General features: G+C 41.8%; 1 protein-coding gene across 3 annotated transcripts in view; it reads right to left on the bottom strand.

The window, feature by feature from the left end:
• Nucleotides 1-22,132, bottom strand: part of ME3 (malic enzyme 3) — a 118,781-nt gene that overhangs the window by 47,568 nt on the left and 49,081 nt on the right. For all 3 annotated transcript variants that reach the window (XM_051779252.1, XM_051779250.1, XM_051779251.1), the window contains 2 exons: nucleotides 5,944-6,077; nucleotides 4,372-4,521 (listed from right to left, as the gene is read on the bottom strand). In XM_051779252.1, the coding sequence (XP_051635212.1) occupies nucleotides 4,372-4,521; nucleotides 5,944-6,077 (284 nt within the window). The remainder of the gene's footprint in view (nucleotides 1-4,371; nucleotides 4,522-5,943; nucleotides 6,078-22,132) is intronic.

Raw genomic sequence — 22,132 nt, 5'->3', positions numbered from 1 at the left:
TATCATTTGGCCTTGACAATGTGCATACATCTGAGTCCCCTCACAATCATTCCAGAACTTGTGATGCCAAACGGAGCAACTGATTTTTGTAACAAAACTGCAACCACAAGAGCCTGAAAGACAAATTGAGGAGGAGCATAACTTGACAAGCCCTTAAGAAGTGAGCATATCTGCTTACCCTAGACCTATACTCCTCCTGCTGCTGGCCACTGCTGCAGAAAGGATTTGTGCCTAGGAAGACTTCTCTTTAGACATGGTTACTCTGCTCTTGTGCTTACTTAATGTGTTTTGACCCCAGTAGACAGATTTTGAAAGGGTCCTTAATCATAACTGTGACAGAGGTGCTATTGCTTGGTACTTCAACCTGTACTTACAAATTACACAATAATTTATATTTTTTATTTCAAAAATTCAAAATACAAAATGAAACTGTACTTTAGCCTGAAGGTTGTAATGCTTATTGCATGGCTTTGAATAAACACATACTGTTAACTCATTATGGAACTGCCTGGAAAACAAGATAGGAAAAATGTATTCAACATAGACACCTTCCAGCAAAAATCAGAGCTCTTAGACAACAGTGTCTTAACGTAATTTTTATTAATTTTATGGTTCCACCTCTATTTCAGTCATTCCAAATCCTTGAGGCTTCACATAGGAAAAAGTCTGAGGCCAAAGGAAAAAAATCTTGCCTGAAGAATTTAAAGCAACTAGTGAAGAGAAAAGCAGTAGGAGTTTGGGAAAGGCAGAGGCAGGAACCAGGGGCATCAGGAGCTCTGCCTGGTCCACCAGAAGTGAAGACACTGTGGGCATCACAGATGAGCATGAGAAGTGCTGGATATTTGTGTTTTTTTCCTAGTAGCTCTTTTCTACTGGTAAATAGAGAAAGACTGTGCTTTTAGATTGCTGGCTGGATAGCTTTTTGAAAGCAAATTACATCAGGTGTCTGATTCCATTTGGAGCAGACAAATCTGCTGGCAGGAAGGATGCTGGAGTCCTGACCTGGAAGTAGAACTCTGGAGACCAGCCCCATAAAAGTGCAGGTAACAGATCTACCCTTAAGGGTTTGTAGGTAAAGACTAAGAAAATAAAAAGAGGCATCGACTCCTGCAATTACAACAGCAGTGTCTGGCAAAAAAAATCCGCAGCCATGCAAACACTGATAAATGTATTCTGATGAGAGAAGCCCTGCTGGACATCATCAGACTGGTTATGGATGCTGTTATACAAGAGCTGCTTTGTAAGCAAGTTACTTGCACTTTAATCTCTTCAGGCTCAACCTTTAAATATAAAGCCAAGCGGTAATGGGGCTGAGAAAGATCTCAACATGGGGAAGAAGCTAATTGTGTCCACAGGTCACTAATTGCTGCTGCTGTGGCTGCAGACAGGCTGCATCATATTCTGCATCATCCCTCTGCACCATAAGCTGTGCTATATGGGCACATCCATCCATGTTGGAGTATATGCAGGCTTTTAAAACTGAGATATATCATCTCCCTGATTAACAGCATTAATTGTGACAGTTTGGATGAAAAGGTAATTGCTACAGCAAACATTCAAATCAGCTCTCTGCTGCCCAAAGAGTTGGGCTGGGAGTTGCAGCACTCCAGAGGACAAAAGACATTGATTCCATGGAGAGAATGACCCTAACACAAAAGGACAGAGTTCACAGCAGGACATGTAGTGAGGAGAAATGCTAAGCACAATTCTAGAGTGGCACATATCTGGTGGGGTAATTGTCTCAAAGAACAGATTTGCAGGGAGATGACAAAATGAATTACTGTGACCAGACCACTGATAATGCCAAAAAAGGCAAGGGCATGCTGGGACGTGTTAGCAGAACTAAACTCACTGCTCTGACCTCTTCAACACTGCCAGTCCTCTGTGGCAAAGTGGCGCTCACTCTTCTGCAGTGTATTTCAGAAGAAATGTAGCCAAACAGGACACTCCAGAGTAGGAACACCAGGACAGTGCAGCACAAACTACAGGCAAGAAAACCACCAGGCTCAACATGATCCCATTCTTCTATTGTGAAAATGCTACTGTCAAGAGGGTGATGTTGGCAAAGAACATTTAGGTTATATACAAGGGGAAAAACAATTTCAATTTATATGAGAGCTAAGTACTGGAATGGGCTGCATAGGGCAGCCTTATTGCAGATTTAAAATAAAACATAATCAGTTAACGAACAGGATTAAATAAGGCTTCCTGTGATGGCTGAGCAAAACTGAATGGCTTGGACATTCTCTCCAGTTCCAGGTGCTATGTTCTTCCTAAAACACCAGTGAAACATATTGACACGAGTGTCATTTTGTTTTAAAAACCTTCCAATACAAATAAAATTAGGTTAGAAGAATCAGATTTTCAGACTGCCAGTGCACCTTAGGATAGCATGGGAAGAGCTAAAACTTCAGACTTTGATCTTAACTCCTGAGCTCCCCAAATCTGGAGGCCCCAGTCATTCTAGCGGAAAGTGTTGGCATCCTGCCTTGAACTATGTATCTTGCAGGCAAACTCATAATGTATGGAACATGCTTCAGGAGAGGAAAATATATACTCCACGACAGTAAGAGTCAGATTAGGAAAAAAAAGCATATATTAATGCTTCCCATTTTAATCTCATCACTTTACATGATATAACAGCTCTTTTTGCAATAAAAACATTCTTCTGCTAAAACAATCTCAGTGAAAAACAAATCTGAAGCTAGGCTGAAATTCACTCTACATCTTCAGGGAAACAAACTCCCCACCACAGGAAATCCAGTGTACTAAAGGCACAGTCATTTGCCCTTTCCTGCAGAAGCCATGGGCTGGAAACAGCCCCAGCTCAAATTCAGCAGCAAAACTGTCAGACTAAGAGAACAGATGTTCTCACCATACTGGTAAAATACTGTGGATTTAAAACATGAGGAAGATGTGAGTTACAGGAAGGGAAATTCTCCAACAGCAACAGCTGCAGAAAGAGTTCAGTATATGGAAAGGCATCCCTGCTTTCCTGAAGATAACAATTAATGGAAAATAAAAGAAGCAAAGCTCCCACATATTGTTTCAACCTATTGCAAGACAAAGGCAGCCTGCAGACAAAGACATGGTGGCTGTACAGCAGCAATTGCTGCATGAATATTGATTAGCTGAGAACCAGCAGTGTGCTCTTCCCTGCCTGACAGTGCTTACAGCTCAACTCCTGGAGACACAGTCTGGGCTCTCTTATCTCTGCTACCTTTCACTCACGTCCAGAAGTAGTAAGTGTCCCCCCCTACAAAGAGTAATTCATTCTCTGGTTTCCTTATATCCACTGAGGAGGAAAAGGAGATATGGTCAAGGTTTGACTAGATAAACTACACCACAGCCCAGCAGATCCAGAAACTGCATATGAGGGCACAGAATGCAATTACCTGGGACAGACACAAGCCAAAAAGCAATCCTGAGGAGCAGCTCATGTGAAGGAATACAGTGGCTTTACTAGAAATTTTGATGACAAGCAGGAAGCAAGCATGTTTGCCAAGAACTATCCATAATACGTTACTCATTATCTGTCTGCAGAGTCCTTACATCTTCGAGGTCTGCCTCACAGTCCCCTGGCAACGGTTGAGTCAGTTAGTAGAACTTGCCTACCTACATCACTATTCTCACCAACAACACTATTCTCAGCTGACACTGCAGTCAAACCTCATGCTTGTAAAGTGCTTTGAAAATGGTATAAGCTAAATAAAATGTTTATCTGTACATTTCAAGGACAAAAAAATAAAAAGTAGCAAAGAAAACTGACCCTTAGCATTGAATTTCCAGGCTAGGACTAAAATGTATTTCAGAAAGCTAACGAGGGCTTTATCTAAGCATTAATCACTAAAAAGAATTATGCAGAATAGGGTCTTCCAATGTGGTATTGAGTGTTTAATGTTGCATGAATTTACACAGTAAGTGTTCTGAGCAGAGAGGAAGGCACTGATGCAGAGCAGCATCTCCTATAAAAATGATTCTTGCGAGGTGGTTTGTGGAAGTGCATACAGAAGTTCAAAATCAGCACAATGTATCCAAACCCCACCAATTACACAAACGACAGCAGTGCAGAAGGCACTCAGTGCTCCTGAGACAGCAGATGGAAATGGGTGCAGCCACAAGTTCAGCGACCTGTTTGGAGCTAAAGCTGCACAGACTGTACAGCACTGTTTGAGAACAAAACCACTCTGTTTATAGGAAGAAGGCAGAGCTATTCTCTACTCCCCAGCTCATCATCAAATGTACACACACAACGTTGCTTGCTGGTTCATCTTTTGATGAGAGATTGAGTTTTAGATGTTTTGAGCCACCCACGTAAAGAAATACTCACATAAAATTAAAAAAAGGGGCAAGCATAGTCTCTTCACTCACCGAGGTCTCCTGAAAGCCAAACCATACTGCTGACATGCCAGCCCAACCGTTGGGGTGTAAACAATGGGCATGAATCTCTCGATATCAGAGGTCAGCACTCGGTAAAAAAGCTTCTCATTCCTGTCTTGCAAGGCCATAAGAACAATATACCTTAAAAGTAAAATAAAATAGTTATATATCAGTATTTATGGCTTTTAACAGTTTCACAAAAAGCAGTTGTTGGCTCACTCAGTATATACTCAGTTCTTCCAAGTCATGACACTCCTTGGTGCTAGATCATGAGCAGATACCTGGAGAAAAATGTCCCAGATGGCCTGGTCAGCTCCAACCATCCTCACTGACAGCTCACAAAGACTCAGTAGGGCTGGAAGTCAGACCTATGCATAACCTCAGAATTTTAGAATTTCCATCAAAAGGTCAACAATATAAAACTTGCAAGATCAACACAGGAATTTGTGAAGTAGAAAAGCCAATGCAATTGCTCTACAGGCTAAGAGTCCCGTTGCCTCAGTCCCCAGATCAATGACAGCTGAGGGAGTTGGAGATGCAAACCCTACTGTCCATCACAGCAGGAATCAAAGAGCATCTTCTATCGATAACCTGGATGAACAATACTGGATGCAATGGAAACTCAGGAACAGAAAGATTAGTCAATATATATCATTGTTTCCATTTTTTTTATTTTTTTTCCTACCCATTGACAGGTTTTTTCTGTTCTTCCACCCAGTATTTTAGTTGAGTGTATTGATGAGTGTACAGATAGGTAAATGCAGTACATATGTTCACTCTGCCTCCAGTGATCTGGAACAAGAACTGCTTTTTTGTTCTGTACTTGTGCCCAAAGTATACCAGAGCTCTCCAGTAATGTAGTGGTAGAAAAAAGTAGTATCAGTGGACCTGCTGGAGCAGGTCCAGAGGAGGGGCACGAAGATGACCAAAGGGCTGGAGACCACCTCTCCTATGAAGTCAGGCTGAGAGAGCTGGGAGTTTTTCAGCCTGGAAAGGAAAGGCTCTGGGGAGACCATTTAGCAGCCTTCCAGTACTTAAAGAGGGTCTAAAGAAAAGGTGGAGAGGGACTTTCTTATCAGGGCCTGTAGTGATAGGACAAAGGGTAACGGCTTCAAACAGAAAAAGGGTAGGTTTAGATTAGATATTAGGAAGAAATTCTTGGTTGTGAGTGTGGTAAGGCACTTGCACAGGCTGCCCAGAGAAGCTGTGGATTCCCTGTCTCTGGAAATGTTCAAGGCCAGGTTGGATGGGGCTTTGAACAACCTTGTCTAGTGGAAGATGTCCTTGCCCATGGCAGGGGGGTTGGAACGAGATGATCTTTAAGGTCCCTTCAGACTCAAACTATTCTGTGATTCTGCTTTGGGACTGGGATGGCATGTAACTGAGATGAAGGTGGACTAGACAGAATAAACATTCCTGCTGCTGGAGAGTATGGACAGTTGGAAAAAAGTGACTCTGAAGGAAATGTGTGCCTTGAAGCGGGATCCTCAAGTCTTCCTTTACGCTTTAAGGAATTGAAAAGTAAAGGTGTAGGGAGGAGGAAATAAGACGTTTTTGACATACTTGTCTAGATCATTTGATTTATTTTCAAAGTTTTTCATCACACGGAGGACTTGGACATCTTGGCTCAGGAAACAAGGAGGAATGAGGCCATGAATTCCCAGCTGCAGCCTTTCTTCAAGTGTAAAAGCCATTCCCTGAGAAGAAAAAAGAAAGGCACATTCAAATGGCATGATATGTACTATCAGATAGGATATCCAAGAAGAAAGCAAGCAACAGCATGCAGTCCCTGAGGGTCTGGAGGCAGTCCTGTCTTGCAGGGACTGTGGGGCTCAGACTATCCAGACCCTATAGATTCTGGATTAGCAGTCCCAACACCAGTAGAGCTTTGATGACTCACATTCTTTTGCCATTTGAATTTGGTCTGTCTCTATAGTGTATACAACTTAATAGTATATATATTCTTATGGTTTCTTTTGTTTTATGCTCTTCTTATATTACTTCAGTAGGTCACACCTACTAGTTTCCATGGTCTCCCTGGAAGTCCAGCAATCATACTTCTTCACAAATCACATAATATGTTTAGAATCATAGAATTATCTAGGTTGGAAAAGACCTTTAAGATCATCAAGTCCAACTGTTAACCCAGAACTGCCAATTCCACCACTAAACTATGTCCATAAGCAGCACATCTACACATCTTTTAAACACCTCCAGGTATGGTGACTCTACCATTTTCCTGAGCAGCCTGTTCCACTGCTTGACAACACTTTCTATGAAGAAATTTACCTAATATCCAATATAAACCTCTCTTGATGCAACTTGAGGCCGTTTCCTCTCATCCCGTCTATCTATCACTTGTCAACTTAGGGACTGACTCTCACCTTGCTACAACCTCCTTTCAGGTAGTTGTTGAGAGTGAGATAGTCCTCCCTGAGTCTCTTTTTCTCCAGGTTAAACAACCCCAGCTCCCTCAGCCACTCCTCATCAGACTTGTGTTCCAGACCCTTCACCAGTTCCATTGCCCTTCTCCAGACACACTCCAGGCACCTCAATGTCTTTCTTGGAGTGAGGGGCCCAGAACTGAACACAGGATTTGAGATGCAGCCTCACCAGTGGCAAGTACAGGGGGACAATCACTGCCCTGGTCCTGCTGGTCACACTAATTCTGATACAGGCCAGGATGCCATTGGCCTTGCAGGACCCAGCACTTTGCATTGTTGAACCTCAAACAATTCGCCTTGGTCCATCACTCCAGCCAGTGCAGACCCCTCTGCAGAGCTTTACTACTCTCCAGAACATCAGTGCTCCTGCCCAACTTGGTGTTGTCTGCAAACTTAATGAAGGTGTCCTTGACCCCCTTGTCTAGATCATTGATAAAGGTGTTAAACAGGACTGTCCCCAATCTTGAGTCCTGGGGAACACCACTTGTAACCAGCCACCAAGTGGATGTAACTCCATTCAGCATCACTCTCTGGGCCCAGCCATCCAGGCAGTTTTTTACCCAGCAAACAGAGCACCTGTCCAGGCCAGGGGCAGCCAGTTTCTCCAGGAGAATGCTGCGGGAGACAGCGTCAAAGGCTTTACTAAAGGAGCTTTTCCCTCATGCACTAAGCAGGTCAGTCTGCCATAGAAGGAGATCAGGTTGGTCAAGCAGGACCTGCCTTTCACAAACACTTGCTGGTTGGACCTGATCCCCTGGTTGTCCTGCATATGTCACATGATGACTCTCAAGATGATCTAGTCAGGCTGACAGGTCTGTAGTTCTCTGGATCCTCCTTATGGCCCTTCTTGTAGATGGGTGTCACATTTGCTAATCTCCAGATAGCAAACATTTAGATTTGGATACTGAATAGTACACCCAACTCATCATCTTCTAGTTTGCCACCAGACACAGTATGTATTAATGGTAAATTATCAGTGCAGAAGACAGATATGACATGTAGGATGTTTTTTCAGTGCTCTTTTATTTTTGAATGAAAGTAGCACATAAAGTGCCACATGTCTTACTAAGTCACTGACACTGGTCCACAGCTGGAGCCAAATGCTAGATTTTGTAGGATAACCCTGCTCTTACAGGACAATTTCTTCCTTCCTAGGCAGAAGCCTGAGCATGTCCTGCTCCTGTGCATGCAGGGCCTGATGCTCCAGATGACTAGTGCTGGACGCAGCCCAATGAACAGCAATGGTAAATGCATTCTGCAGTCTGTGAAGAAGATTATAAAGTTCTTAATTAATGGTATTTCTGCTATGCTGATAGCAGATTAGACAGCAGGATAGAAGAAAACATTTTCAGGAGTGTCTAAGGAGCTTAAATCCTAATGAAAACTTCACCCATAACTAACCAACTGATTCATATCTGGACAAATAGCTGGCAGTAAAATATTCAAAATCTGTAATTATTGAACTACATCTACTCAAGCACACAGTCACATGCTTGACAAGATATAAATGAGCAGATTTATAGGTGCATAGTTGTTAAACTGCTATTTTCTACCATGGATTCAACACTTCTCTATGGCAAATAACTGTTATTATCATTGCACAAGAAAAAAATGAGGACATATCTCAATGAACTTGGTTCACCCTCCCCTCCTGTTGCTTGTTCCTGTCCCTGTGCCATTCCAGTGGTTGTGCCAGCATGAGCATGTGTGCAGTCACATGGTTAATCAGCAAGAGGAAGTACCTAGCTTACAAAGAACCATGTCACTTGATCTCAGAGCAGCTTCCCTGGCTGATGATACAGCATAGATGGCTCTACAGACATTGGCAAACCTGAACACGGTCACTGGGGACATACAGCCCTGGGAACGAACCACTGGAAGAGACGTTCACCTGTAAGTGGTGCAGATCCTGGTGAAAATGTTTGTCAAATCATCAGTGATGCCAAGGAATCTGTGCCAGGACAAAGGAAAGAACTGAAACTGATTCTCCTGTTTGCCAGCTCCATGCTTTGTACACAGTGTGACACTCCTTTCATTAGTAAAATGTTCAGTAGTGCATATTAAAAGAAAAAGCAAGTCTTCATATATTTCAGAAAAGTTATTCAGCCTCCAGGATATCTGAGAAGAAAACACCCTTATTTCACAAGCATTTTCATGGGATTTTTTCTGCTCTGTATCTAGATGGAAGCAAGTATTTTCAAAAATCTTTGCTCTAAGAATATGGCAGAGAGAAACTGTTCCCCTTCCAGTCAGCAGATGAGGAGTCATCTGGGAGGCAGGAGGTCAGGATTTTGTTGTCAAACCCAGAAAGAGCACTGAGGTCTCCATGGCTGTTGTTGAATGTTGTACCCAGGACATGGCTGGTTCTACTGAAGTGCTTGACATTTCTGACCCAGATTTCCTTCCTGGACACAAGAAACCTTCCCCCAAATGAATTTCATAGCAGAACTGGTACATTCCCACAAGAGAAAGTTCGAATTTTTGTGAATCACCATGTCTGAATTAAAAATAAAAGGCAACACATTCTCATCAAAAAACTTGTAATCATTTGCATTCTCCAGGCTGGAGACTTCTGATACCAGACTAAGACCAACATTGGACATCAGCTCTGCATCGCTATTTGGCTTTACATTGCCAATATTGTACCATGTCAGGGAAAATACGGCTACTGTGAATGTCAAATTTTATCTGTAATGAATGGGGTGAAAAAAGGATATAATTTCAAGCCATTTATTTCCTGTGACCTTTGAATATGGAGGACAGATAAAGGGAGACAGAAATATTTGGCATAAATACTCCACTTGCTTGTCTAGAGAGAGTCACATCACAGGTTGGCTGATCAGGGTCTCAGACCTGACTCCTGTTCATCCCCTAAAACAGAAATGAAGCTCAGCAAACACAGTAAACCAGTGGCGGTTACTCTTCTGAAAGAGATAGAAAAGGCAGAAACACTGTCTCCTAGTCACTGCTGCATCCAACCACTGAAAATCTTCTTGTGGTACTTTTTCAATAGGAAAAAAAAGCCTTTCAGTGATTTTCCACTCACTAAAACAGTGAAAAGTTTCAATATTTTGTCAGATGATCACACAACCAATATGAGAAAAACTTTCTGCATTTCAGCTCATTGTTATTAAAAGTAATACCATGATGCCTTACAGAAACAGCAGTCTGCATGGCCACTATAGTAATCCACTCATTGGTTTTCTGGTGGGCTCTGCCTGAATGACATTTCCAATCACCCCACAAGATCAGGAGCATCCATCTTCCCTTTACCAAGGGGCAGTGAGAAAGCTGTAATGGAATTTCCTGGAAGACCTTACAGCAGCCTTCCAGCACCTAAAGGGGCTACAAGAAAGCTGGAGAGGGACTTTTGACAAGGGCATGTCAAATGGACAGGACAAAGGGTGATGGCTTCAAACTGAAAGAGGGTAGGTTTAGATTAGATATTAGGAAGAAATTCTTTACTCAGAGGGTGGTGAGACACTGGCACAGGTTGCCCGCACAAATGGTGGTTTCCCCATCCCTGGAAGTGTTTAAGGCCAGATCCTGGTTGGATGGGGCTCTAAGACACTTGTTCTAGTGGAAGATGTCCCTGCCCATGGCAGGGGTGTTGGAACATGATGATCTTTAAGGTCCCCTTTCCAACACAAACCATTCTATGATTCTACGAATTACAGCTTCCATGAAGGTTAAGCACTTGTAGTCGGGCACTTGCCCTTCAGTTCCCCTGGGGATTTACCCATTCAGCCTCGTTTTGGAGGCGAGATCACCAGTCTGGAAGGTGTTCAGCCTATTCCCAGTGTGCTGGGAAACCTCTTGATGTTGTATTGGCAATTAATGTAACAATGTGTAAGACTGAAGAGGATCAAAATGGAATATTTTGTGCACACCTTGGGCACAACTCTGCTCAGTGCTTAATTTCTAGTTTTTAGATCTGCATAGTGCCAGGACTACAATCTCCAGTGCCAACTCACTGTTTCAAGACACAGCAAATGCAAGTCCCTGAACTTGAATTTTAAGCAATTTGGAGATCTATGTGCACAAATGCATGTTTTTGGTTTGTGATAGCATCTTAAACTGCTTAAACACAACCACAGTTGTTCTGTTAACAAGGGTAAGCACAGCAATAGTAACACATAACATCTTTAACTCACAGCAGTTCTGCAGTTATTGCATCTGAATGAGTTATACCAGTGATAAGCATCTTCATACTGGAACAATTGCAAACGTGTTATGAGGAAGTTGCTGCCTTCACAACCAGTTAAATCTTCAAAGCACTTTTCAGAGCTGGTGCATTATACAGTGGCTCTGTGGCAGGGTTAGGAGCAGAATAGAAATTGCCAGCTCTAACATTAAGGTTGATTTCTGAAGTTTCTGTGAAGGCCTAGGAGTAGGACCCCTGGGTGAAGTGGTTATATCCTGTGAAACAGCACAGCATGAAATGAATTTGGAAACACATTCTGCTCCAGATCAAAAGCTGGAATTCATTGAGGTATTGCTATGTTTAAGATTAAAGCTTTTAGGCTTGGAATTTTTTTCTTAAGACTGCCTGAAAGCCATATTGTACCACTCTTTTTCTGGTCTTGAAAGGTTTAATGACTAGATGATGAGCCACGGTCCTGCAGAGCTAAAGCCAGATGCTCCAATTCAATTTTAAATGTGTCTGAAATGAGTTGGCATGGAGAGGGCAGATGCTATGTCACTACCCAAAAACAAAGGCACAAATATCAGCTGCCCACAAGGCTTCACGCTACGTAGGGGCTAAGTTTTGTTTTGAAAAAGGCTTACTGCAAAGAACCTCAAATGCTTCTATTTTCTTATCACTGACAGCACCAAGCCTGTCATGTAGCCTGTTATGTAGCAGGTCTCTCTTTGCAGCTCAAGCCCATAATTCACTTATTTTGGAAACTGAAGGGTAAAGTCAATTCACAGATAACAATTAGTTTTATCATCACTCTCCAGCAGTGAGAAGGGGGTGTTTCACTCGGAGCTGAAGACAAGCAGGAGGGATGTTAGTATGGCTTGGGTTTATAATTTAGTTGTTATAGATCATTCTATATCAGGTGGGAACAAAGACACAAATGACAGTTCCTACAGTATCAGAAAACTGTTTTTAAGGTAATGGGTGCTTAATCTGCCTTAGTTAGTGCAGAACACCCAGAATCCACTGTGGCTCAGACAATCTCCATCTCCTCAGCATCTCTTTGGAGCAATGCCTTGGCTTACTGCATCTATACATATCCCTGTACTCTAGAGAACAACAAGCAGCCACAGCACAGGGAGGGTTGTAGGACTTCTTGGATGGCCAGAACAAGGAGGTTATGCAGTTTGTACAGTTCCAGGCCATTGCCCTCTCTGATGCCGGGACTCCAGCTGCAGTTCTTAGCCAACTTTTGGGACCACATTCCTTGTCCACTGAAAGCTGGTCTGGCAATCTCCAAGCTGAGTAAACAAGCAAACATTTCCAACCCTTTGGAAACAGTCCCTGGAACTGGGAACTTCCTAGTTTGGTAAGAGCAGAGTACTGGAAGGACGTGCAGGGGAAATACAGACACACAGGGATCACCACTGCAGGCTGCAAGTTAATCCACTTCTCCTTTATCGCTAATATGTTAGCAGCCTGTCTAGGAAGACCTAATAGTCGGGGAACTTAATAACCTTATTCCATACAGGTTTTTCCTTTAATGTATTTTCCATAGATATTTTCATCTGTCCAATTTTATGGTTGGGATGTACTTTGACTATCTGCAAGCATAAGGGGTCAGCAGCAGAAGCTAAAGTAATCCCCACTGAGACTGCCCGCAGGAACTGGGGAGCAGAGAACAACGGCAGAAAACATCCATTTTCTACATTGAGAAAAATTTTTCTACAAAGATCAGATCCTACTGTGGCCTCCTTGGCCCCAGCTGACTTAATAACCGTCTTCATAGTGCTCCCTCTCAGCTACTCAAGCTTCTCTTGCTAATGTGGATGGACTGACACAGGCCCTGTCCTGCACTCTATCCTGCCCTGGAAAAGCTGTATTGAAAATATTATTTGAATCAAAAGAGGGAAGGAGGGACATCAGAAAGGCAATCCTTTATTTTCTCACTGTAAATGTCTTGTAGCTTTATATTAACTTTAATTCATATGTGTTTGTGCTCCTAAGCTTGGAAGAAACACAAACCCATGATGTTTTGGGGCATGGGGAAGACATCTCTGAAACCTGGAAAGAAGAATCCCCACTGCACCTTCTCAGCAGTTATTGTTGGGTAAACCTTTTGTTGACTGTGATTTACAAACTCTTCTCACAGTGTCTATTCCTCTTTCTGAGTTCACAGGCACTAGTTGAAAAATCCCACACTCTTGGCCATCCCCTTTGTTACAAAATGATATAATAGTAGATTTGTAATTCATATCATTCTTCCTTCCTCTCCTACAGAGCCTGGGAACAGTATGAAAACCTCCAAGACAAAGATAATTAAGCAACTCAAGTTCATGTTTGTTTTAGTTCCTGGGGAACCATCTTTAGTGAGGTCCACTAGTTCAATTACAACATAAGTTGTCCCTACTATTAATGAGGTTTTACCAGTAACTCTTTTGTTTTGTGCAAATAACTTCATTTCACTGGATTACAGGGACATATTTCCATTATTCTTCTTAGTGACTTTTGACTTACACCAACATCAGACTGAGTAGAACTGGAATATGACAAAGCTCCTGTGCCAGAGGGACCTGATCCTGCAGAGTTTACCTCACAGGAATAAATGTTTTCATGATGAAGACATCCCTGATGGGCCTGTGACAAGCAAGATGTGACAGGGTCCCAGGCAAGAAGCAGCAAAGCCACACTGTTCCCACATGCTACAGGAGGTTTACTTCAATAAACAAAACTCATAAGACAAATGTCCCCAGGGAGTTATTCATTAATCCATAGGAAGAATTGCAGTGCTGAACTCCTCAAGCCCTGCACTGTGATTTTAGACTGCAGGGGTACAGCTCTATACCAAATTTACTAGAGAACTCATTACGATTTCCCACAGTTTGTCAGCCTCCAGGGCAGCATTCTGTCCTCCATATGAAAAAAACAAATCTATAAGCTCAAGACTGTATGTGTTTTGTTTGCAAACAAGATCCTGTTGCATTGAGAAAAGCAGATTTTTAAAGAGAAACTGAGACAAACTTCCCCAAAGAACAGCTGTTTTGGCAGACTGGCTTTGTGAAGGATCTATGAACTTTGCAGAGGGTTAAAAATAGCATCACTGCTCTATTGATAGGAAAGGTGAAAACAGACAGTTAATGCCAAGTTAGAGGTGAAAAGATACAGCTGTGTATTTTTAAAGAAACTTGTATTTTGGACAAAATTCAACACCTTGCTTCTTCCCACAAAAGCAATATTAAGATTCTCATAGAGTTCTAGCCAAGATAACGGGAATATTTCTTTGGCTCTACAGAGAAATAGGTGAGCCTTACATTTCTCTTGATTTTGACTAGATTCACAAATGTCTTTACATGCATGAAGTGTCTAAATACAAGCTTCATGTCTTTTGGTAAAGGAGAAGAGTAAAATCAGTGCATAGAGAACAGGACTGCCATACTACAGGAAAATTAGGTGTCATGGAAGTAAAGCCAGAGAAATCCTGAGAAATTATTAGGAGCAATAGAGCAGCACAGAATCCCAAATGGGGTGGGACATACAGGGCATGTGTGCATGCAAACAACAGAGCAAAAGACTATTCCTGCCTGGATGAACCTAAATCATGAAGCACTTGCTGGTTTCCTCCTCACGTACAGCAAAATATCTGGTAGAGAAGGGAGGCCTGAAGGAGCACGCAGTAATGAGGACATAGGTTGCGGGCTACAGCCAAGTGCATGGGCAGAATCCTGAGGCAACCCCTAAATTCTCAGCTCCCTATCAAAAATACCCCATGTGAATCTGGCACACAGATTCTGGTGGACTGGCTTTCCTGAATCCAAACAAAATGAAGACTCCCTGCTGTCTCCTCTACATTATTCCCAGTCTCCATAAGTAATTCCACATCAGTTTTACAGCTATGACTGTCACACCTTTTCATGCCAATTAGTGAGTGAAATGAGCTAGTCCAGGATAGACATGAGAAGCACAGTCCACATGGCTACATCTCAGTTGTGGGTGATGCTATTCTTTCACCTTGTGAGGAAAGGGGGCAGGGTAAAATCAGTTTCTGCAGGAGGTTTGCCAAGCACAAACCCCAGTACTTCTGCCAGAGTATGGCAATTTCTGTGGTGTTGCAGACACACATTTCTCCCCAGTATGATGTTGCCACTAGACAGGAAGAATTCAGCATAAATTACAATGCTTGCATTCCTAAGCCTACGAAAACCAGCCTCCATCATCAATTTGAACAAGAAAGTATGTCTGAGAAGAAAGATCAAGGCAATTTTAAGGTTTAAATGTGATCCAAAACATTAAGAGAATACAGTTTTAAAAGCCAGTTTTACAATGTCTGGAAACTTCTCCCATTGTACATGCAGCTGATCATGTGAATTGTGGTTGCATATAATTTGGGTTTGGTGCTATAGAGAGCACTAATTTCCTTTTGAGGTTCCAGCAAATTACATAAAATGAGGCTTGTGCACTCACTGCTTGCACGCAAACTGCACCATGCTGTGGGTTTGGAGGATGGGAGCCTCTCTGAAATTTGTATCTCATTTGCTATTGCCACCCCAGAAAATGAGGTTGCTCCAAATGTAGGCCGGAGCTGGATTACAGTTCATGGGTTATTGTTGATGGCTGTATTTGGTTAAACGTGACTGAAAAGTACTAGCTCAATCACAGAACTAGCTGTTTCACAAGAAAATTGCTTGGATGGAAGCTTAATCTGAATGAAACCAAGAATAGTTTTGTACCAGAGATGTTTTCTCCAGTACCATTCATATGTCCTTGCATGCTGCCTCTACTGAAGCTCTGTAGAAAGGAATCAGCAGCAGCAGCTTCTTGAGCAGTACCAGATGTTCTTCGCACATTCTCATCAAATCCAGGACAAGCAGGCTTGGCTCCTGAACCACAATTTTGATCTAACATATGCCTACTTTAGAGCATTTGAGATGTTTACAAAATATTCAGATACTCTCTCAGATAAAGGATTCTAGAGAAAGACAATGTTTTCTTTAAAAAATTAGGAACACGAGAAATAAACAAGGCTCTAAAAAAGAAATCTGTCATCTTAGTAAAACAAATCTGCTAGAAAAAGCCCCACTAAACTCTCCTCCAATGATACAACCACCATTGGAAGGCAATTAAACATGCAGGCAAACACAGAGCATCTCGCAGGAAATCTGTGTGAGCTTCCATTTCCCTTTTGAGTAATTTGCACAACTTTTGTTTTTCCCTTGCTGCTTCTGCAGTTCATCTGCACAGTGAGGTCTTTGATGAACTTCAATCTAGACAGCTTATGCTGGGGCTCAACAGAGAAACTGCACTGCAGTGCCCATTGGCACTCTAGCACACCAGCTGAGAAGCATACAGCACTCTTAAGAGTGTCCAGCTTCCCTTTGGAAGGCAATGGGAGATCTTTGTGCTGTCCTCATTTGGCTGTGCTTTGCACCATGATGAAATTTTTCTTCCCAGTTCTCAGCATTCCACAGGTTTTGTCACGCAAAGCATTAAGCAACTTGCTTCCCCCTCTTTACTCCAGCATTTCTACAGCTGCATTTCACAAAACCCCTTTTTAACACTGACAGGTAGCTAAGGCTGTATACACACACACACACACACACACATATATATATATATATACACACTTAGCGTCAAGACATGTCCTTTTCCAATCCAGCCTCCAGCCAGCCCTAAGATGATCTCCATGCTGACCTTAGGGATGTCGTTTTGCCAAGCACATGTTTTTCCTAAGCACATGTGGATCGGTCATCTAACTGTCCAAACTACTTTTGGCACCACTGGGAGAGTAGCTAGCTTACAATGACTACCCTCTGACCCGTCCCATTGTCTGAATACTTTACTTCAAACTTTTTCTTCCTTTTTAATGCAGAGAGGATAAAAAGAAGATGTATGAAGTGCTCCCATACGTGCAGTCTGACCTTTCGTGTCTCCAGCTCTCATCACCTTTGCGTGCACTCACCCTGCTATCTTTGACTGCTGTCAACTGGATTTGAGCTGTTGCTGAATTCTACGCAGTTGAATGCACAGCACTCGGCACGCTTGGCCCCAGTACCGGAGCATCTGGACTGCAATTTGTACAACAACACAAATACAAAATGATACATCCTTTCTAGCAAACCTCCCCTCCAGGACCTCTAAATACTCTTCCAATGATATAGTCCTTTTATTTTCCACTTTCTTTGCTCCTCAAAATTTCAGTTCTATCGTTTCCATACAGTGTGAGTAGACTGTGTCCAAATATTCCAGGTGACCAAATACCACTAGTTTCATACAAGTGCTTTAATTTTTATCACTTTCTTGAAATTGAGCTTAACTGCTTCAAGTTTCAAAAGCACATGCTGTACTAGAAAGATATTTACACTAGACTATAAATCAAATAAAGCTCCTGAGATTTTTCCAAAAAAAGTTCAAAAATGAAACTCCCATCCTCCTCTTCCAACTGTTTTAAATCAAGGACAGTATGAAAAAGTTATCCAAGTTCAGAATGAAAAAAAAAAGTACAATTACTCTGAGATGAAATTTAAATATTAAAACCCTTTTGATTTCTTGAGCTGTTTGACAAACATTTCTGTGAAACAGCAATTGCAGCAAGATGTTATGAAATATTTATGTCAGTTTGTAACATGCGTGACCACATTAGTCAAGACAGCTGAACTGTTCATTACTGCTAGGAAGCTCTAAATCACCCCTTTGGCAAACTTTCACATGAGTTTCGAAATAAACCGGTTCAGTTCTTGATTCCATTAGATGCTATAGCTTAAAATGCAAATAATATTATTCTTGGCATGCCTGCTGCCTGTTCACCTTGGCACAATTACTTCAGCCTCTCCTAGCTTGGATGAGTATTGTCTGAGGTCAACGCAGCAGCTTCCTTCCTCCAGCAGAACGTCTGTTCTTCTGTAACTGAAACAATTTGGCTAAATGACACAAAGATGAAGCGTGACTGCAGTAAGGGTAACAAACAGAGCCCAGGCTCTTTGAATACACAAGTGTTATCCCAAAATAATTTGATATATGGATGATGACGCAAAGGCAATGGGTAAAGCATTGATTTCACTCGTGCATCTCTGTTTTTCAGGAGACACCAACTGATGTACCAAACCTTGAAACCTGCTGTTCAAAGTTGGGTTTCAACTTAATAATACCTGCCTTGCTAAAAAGGGATGTCACAGTGTGGGGAGCATTGGAGGCAGAGCCAGAGTCTGCAAATACTGGGAAGGCTGATCTGATTTTCACTTACGACCTGCTGTGAAAGACCTGTATGCAGGGCATATATTTGGGAATAGACCCCTCAAACTCAGGTTTGAGTCCAAGGTTTTGATTCTCCTCTGCCTGGCACCACAGTCATGAAGCAACATGAGAGCAAGGCAAATGTAAAATGATTTTTAACTTCTCAGTGTTTGAAATAAATGAAGGTCTGGATATTTAGAGCTGGAAACTTAGATGGATGCCTTCTACTGACATTTAAAAATAGAAAGGGTACTTATAGGAAAGATGAGGACAGACTTTTTAGTAGGGCCTGTTGTGATAGGACTAGGAGTAATGGTTTTACACTGAAAGAGCATAGGTTTAGACTGGACAAAAAGAAAACTTTTTAAAAAAATAATATTCATATTTTTTACAAGGACGCATAGTGATACGGCAAGGGGGAATGGCTTCAAACTGAAAGAGGGCAGGGTTAGATTAGATACCAGGATGAAATTCTTTACTGTGAGGGTGGTGACACACTGTAAGAAGTTGCCCAAAGAAGCTGTGGATGTCCCCACCTTGGAAATATTCAAGGGCTGAAAAGGGATGTCAGTGTGGGGAGCATTGGAGGCATGTTGGATGGGGCTTTGAGCAACATCATCTAATGAGTGTCATCCTAGCCCATGGCAGGGTGTTTGAATTAGATGATCTTTAAGGTCCCTTCCAATACAATCCATGAGTCTCTATTCTGGGGAAAACAAGGCTATAATTTAACATCAGTATGATTTTTTCAGTTGTCAATGGCTATATGGAGTTCTGTCACATACAGCACCTTCCTCCCAGGGTTTAAACTCAGAAAAAAGAAGTTATCACACTATCTATAAAATCCTGAAGTTGTAGGTTACCATTATGTTTAGTATTGAACAAAACCTAAAAAGTCACATTCTGCTTTATTATCCCTCACAGTACAAGCATATTTTTCAGAGTATGTGTCCAAAAGGTATGTCTTGTGTGCGTTCAAAAAACCTTTGTCTTCTGTCCCATCAGTACACAGAAGTGCTGACTTTACTAGGTCTGTCATTAACAAACATCACATACTTTCTGGCAGTGTCTCTGCCTTGCTGCCACATGGCAGCATCCCTTCCAAACCCAGAAGAGGTCGGCAGTTTTGACTGACTGAACCTTTATTGATGATGATGAACTAAAGGATGCTCTCAGAGGGAAGTCAACCCTGAAGCTGAAGGCACCCTAGGGAGTTACTGAGCAGTTATTTAAGAGTGTGCATACAACTGCATCAGCAGCCTCTTCAATAAACAAAAGTCCATGAGCACTAAAGATGGAATCCCAGTCCTGATACCTGTGTGGGCAAACAGAGAGGGATTTTTTGGTGCAGCTCTCTAATACTATGCAATGGTCAGGAGGAAGCCAATGGGATACTTCAGCCACCACAGCAGGGTCATGCACTGCCCCAGGAGCTGACTCGGCTCCTCCAGGGCCCAAAGGGAGCTCCTAGAGAGTCACTTGGGCAATGGCATTTCCAAGCTCAATTGCATATCCATTCCTAAAGCAGTTTCTACTGCATTATCACAGCACAGATGTAGCTTGCTCATTCTGTCCTATCTCTCTGTCTTCTGATTTTGTTTAACAGAAAACGCAAAGCAGTTACGTGGCAGAGCTGATAACAAATGGCAGATTATCTCATGGCAGTTGCTATTTCCAGGATGTATCACCCAGAGCTTTTCAAGAACGTCAGTGATCATTGTGTTTGGGCTGCAGCAGTGACACACTGTCATCGTATTTCCTCTGATGACTTCCTGAAGCAGGGTTTTTGTTTTTCCTAGCTGATAATTAGATGTGTGCGTGCCAGAAGCTAAGGAAATGAATCCCATTAGTGCCAAACCTGCAGGATGAACCGTACAGCTACTTCAGCACACAGTAAAGAAAACCTGCGCTAAAAGTTGGTAATTTTCACAGATTTAGTAACTTGTTATTAATACTTTCATGAAAGCATTCTGTGCACAAATTATGTCAGTGATAAATATAGAGGATCCTTCAGTCAGTTCCTACACATTTGTTGTCCTAGGCTGTGTTAGGCAACTTGGTGCACACTGATTTGAAGATCACAAAAAAACTCCAGCTTGCACAGAGTGGCTACCTGCTCCCTCTGGGACAGTGGCTGTTGTGAGTCCACCAGTCTTCTCTTCAAGTGTATATACTGGTTTCCACCTTGGGTCTTGCTTTTTAAAGAAATCAATCTTTAAAGTCCCTTCCAACCCAATCCATACTATGATTCAATGGACCGATCCTTTGGTTACACAGATTGAGTTCTGACTTAGAGCTTGATCTCTGAATCACCTCAGCATCTTGTCTGCCAAGACAGGGGACATACCACATTCCACACATATACCCAGTGTAAATTGTGTGCAAGCTGCATACATGCTGTCAAGGATATCTAGCTCTGAAAGAGGTTTTCAGGGAACGTCAAGTAGATCCTGGGTGTGACCTTATGGAAAAACTCAAAAGTCCTTCCCTTCAGCAACTGTATCCCTCACAATTCAAAATCACCTTTTATTCCTAAAGCCTTGTCAACTCAACCCTTCAAAAACATAAAGTAGAATGGAGAGCCAGACCACAGATGGAGTCTGGACTCCCCAAAGGAAGGCAGGCAGCATCTTCGTGTCTGAGTCCCAGGATATGTGATGACTGATACGAAGTCTAAAGATGAGCAACTAGGAGAATCTAAAAACAAAACCACTGAGTTAATCCTTCTGCTTGAATAACTTTTAAAAATGAAAACTTCAAAGACAATTTCAGAAGTTTGTCTGAAAGCCATCTCTTCTGTCCTAGGATTGCTGATTAGTTCTGAGCCTACTCAGCAGCAGGCCAGGCTGGAAATTACGAAGTCAGCTTTAGGCCTGGCAAAATCATACCCTGTATGTACTGAAATGGAAAGCAAAGTGGACTAAGCTTCCTTCGTTCCTTAGTCAAAGAGTTTGGCTTAGCACTCAGCGTAGCTCTTCTTTTCAGCTTAAGACAAATTGGACACCAGTAGTAAAACCCTGGCTCCAGCGAATTACACAGTAAAACTCATGTTGAATCCAGAGGAGATCAGATATGGTAAGTCTTTGGAATGCATTTGCTAGACAAAAACATAAATGTAAACAATGACAATTATTCCATTATTATTAAAAAATAAAACTCCCTTTAAGTGAAAGCTGAAGTAATGGCAAGACATTCCAAGGTTAAACATATTAAATCTGCGACATACTCTGAGGAGCAGTGAGTAGGACTCAGTGATCCTTATGGGCCCCTTCCACCTTCAGAGATTCTATGATATTATAGATTTCAGGTTTTTAAAATAAATACAGTTTCTGTAGCAAAAGAAATGTTATGTTATTAGGCTACATTTCTTGGAAGGAAAATTCATGCTTTTTAATTTACATAGAATCAGCAAAGTCCAGTATCAGATACTGGATGTAACAAATGCCAATGAAGTGTACTCTTTAAAATATAAATCCTTTAGTTTCTGCTACTCTGATATGCCTCAACTTAGTGTCTTTGGACTTGAATTTAGCTAGAAGGTACAATATTTTCTTTCCATTTGGGTTAGCCACAAAGTTGGAAAACCAACTCATATTTGAAAAAGGAGAACTGGTTTTCCTTCTCCATTTTTTTACAAAAAAAAACCCCATGAAAACAGAGTAATACTTTCCAGGAGTATTTAGGTACTTGTAGATAACATAAATACATCTACTTGGACTATCAAAGATGCATTAATAAAATAGGTCTCTAATAAGAAACAACAGATTCTTTATTGACTATATTTTATTTATTTTATGAATTTACTTTTCTCTTAACATTATCCTAAGAGGGGCTGGGTACACGCACACACGCACACCAAAAAAGCAACAAAAAAGGGCCATTAAAAATGTCTCTAAAAAAGAGCTCTAATTTCTAGCCAAATAGCCCTAATATAAAGTCA

Source organism: Manacus candei, unplaced genomic scaffold, assembly GCF_025592945.1.
Source record: "Manacus candei isolate 608988 ecotype Guabito, Panama unplaced genomic scaffold, ASM2559294v1 h1tg000014l, whole genome shotgun sequence".
Lineage (NCBI taxonomy): Eukaryota > Metazoa > Chordata > Aves > Passeriformes > Pipridae > Manacus > Manacus candei.
Note: the sequence above shows the minus strand (reverse complement) of the source record. Positions and strands in the feature narration are given on the sequence as shown.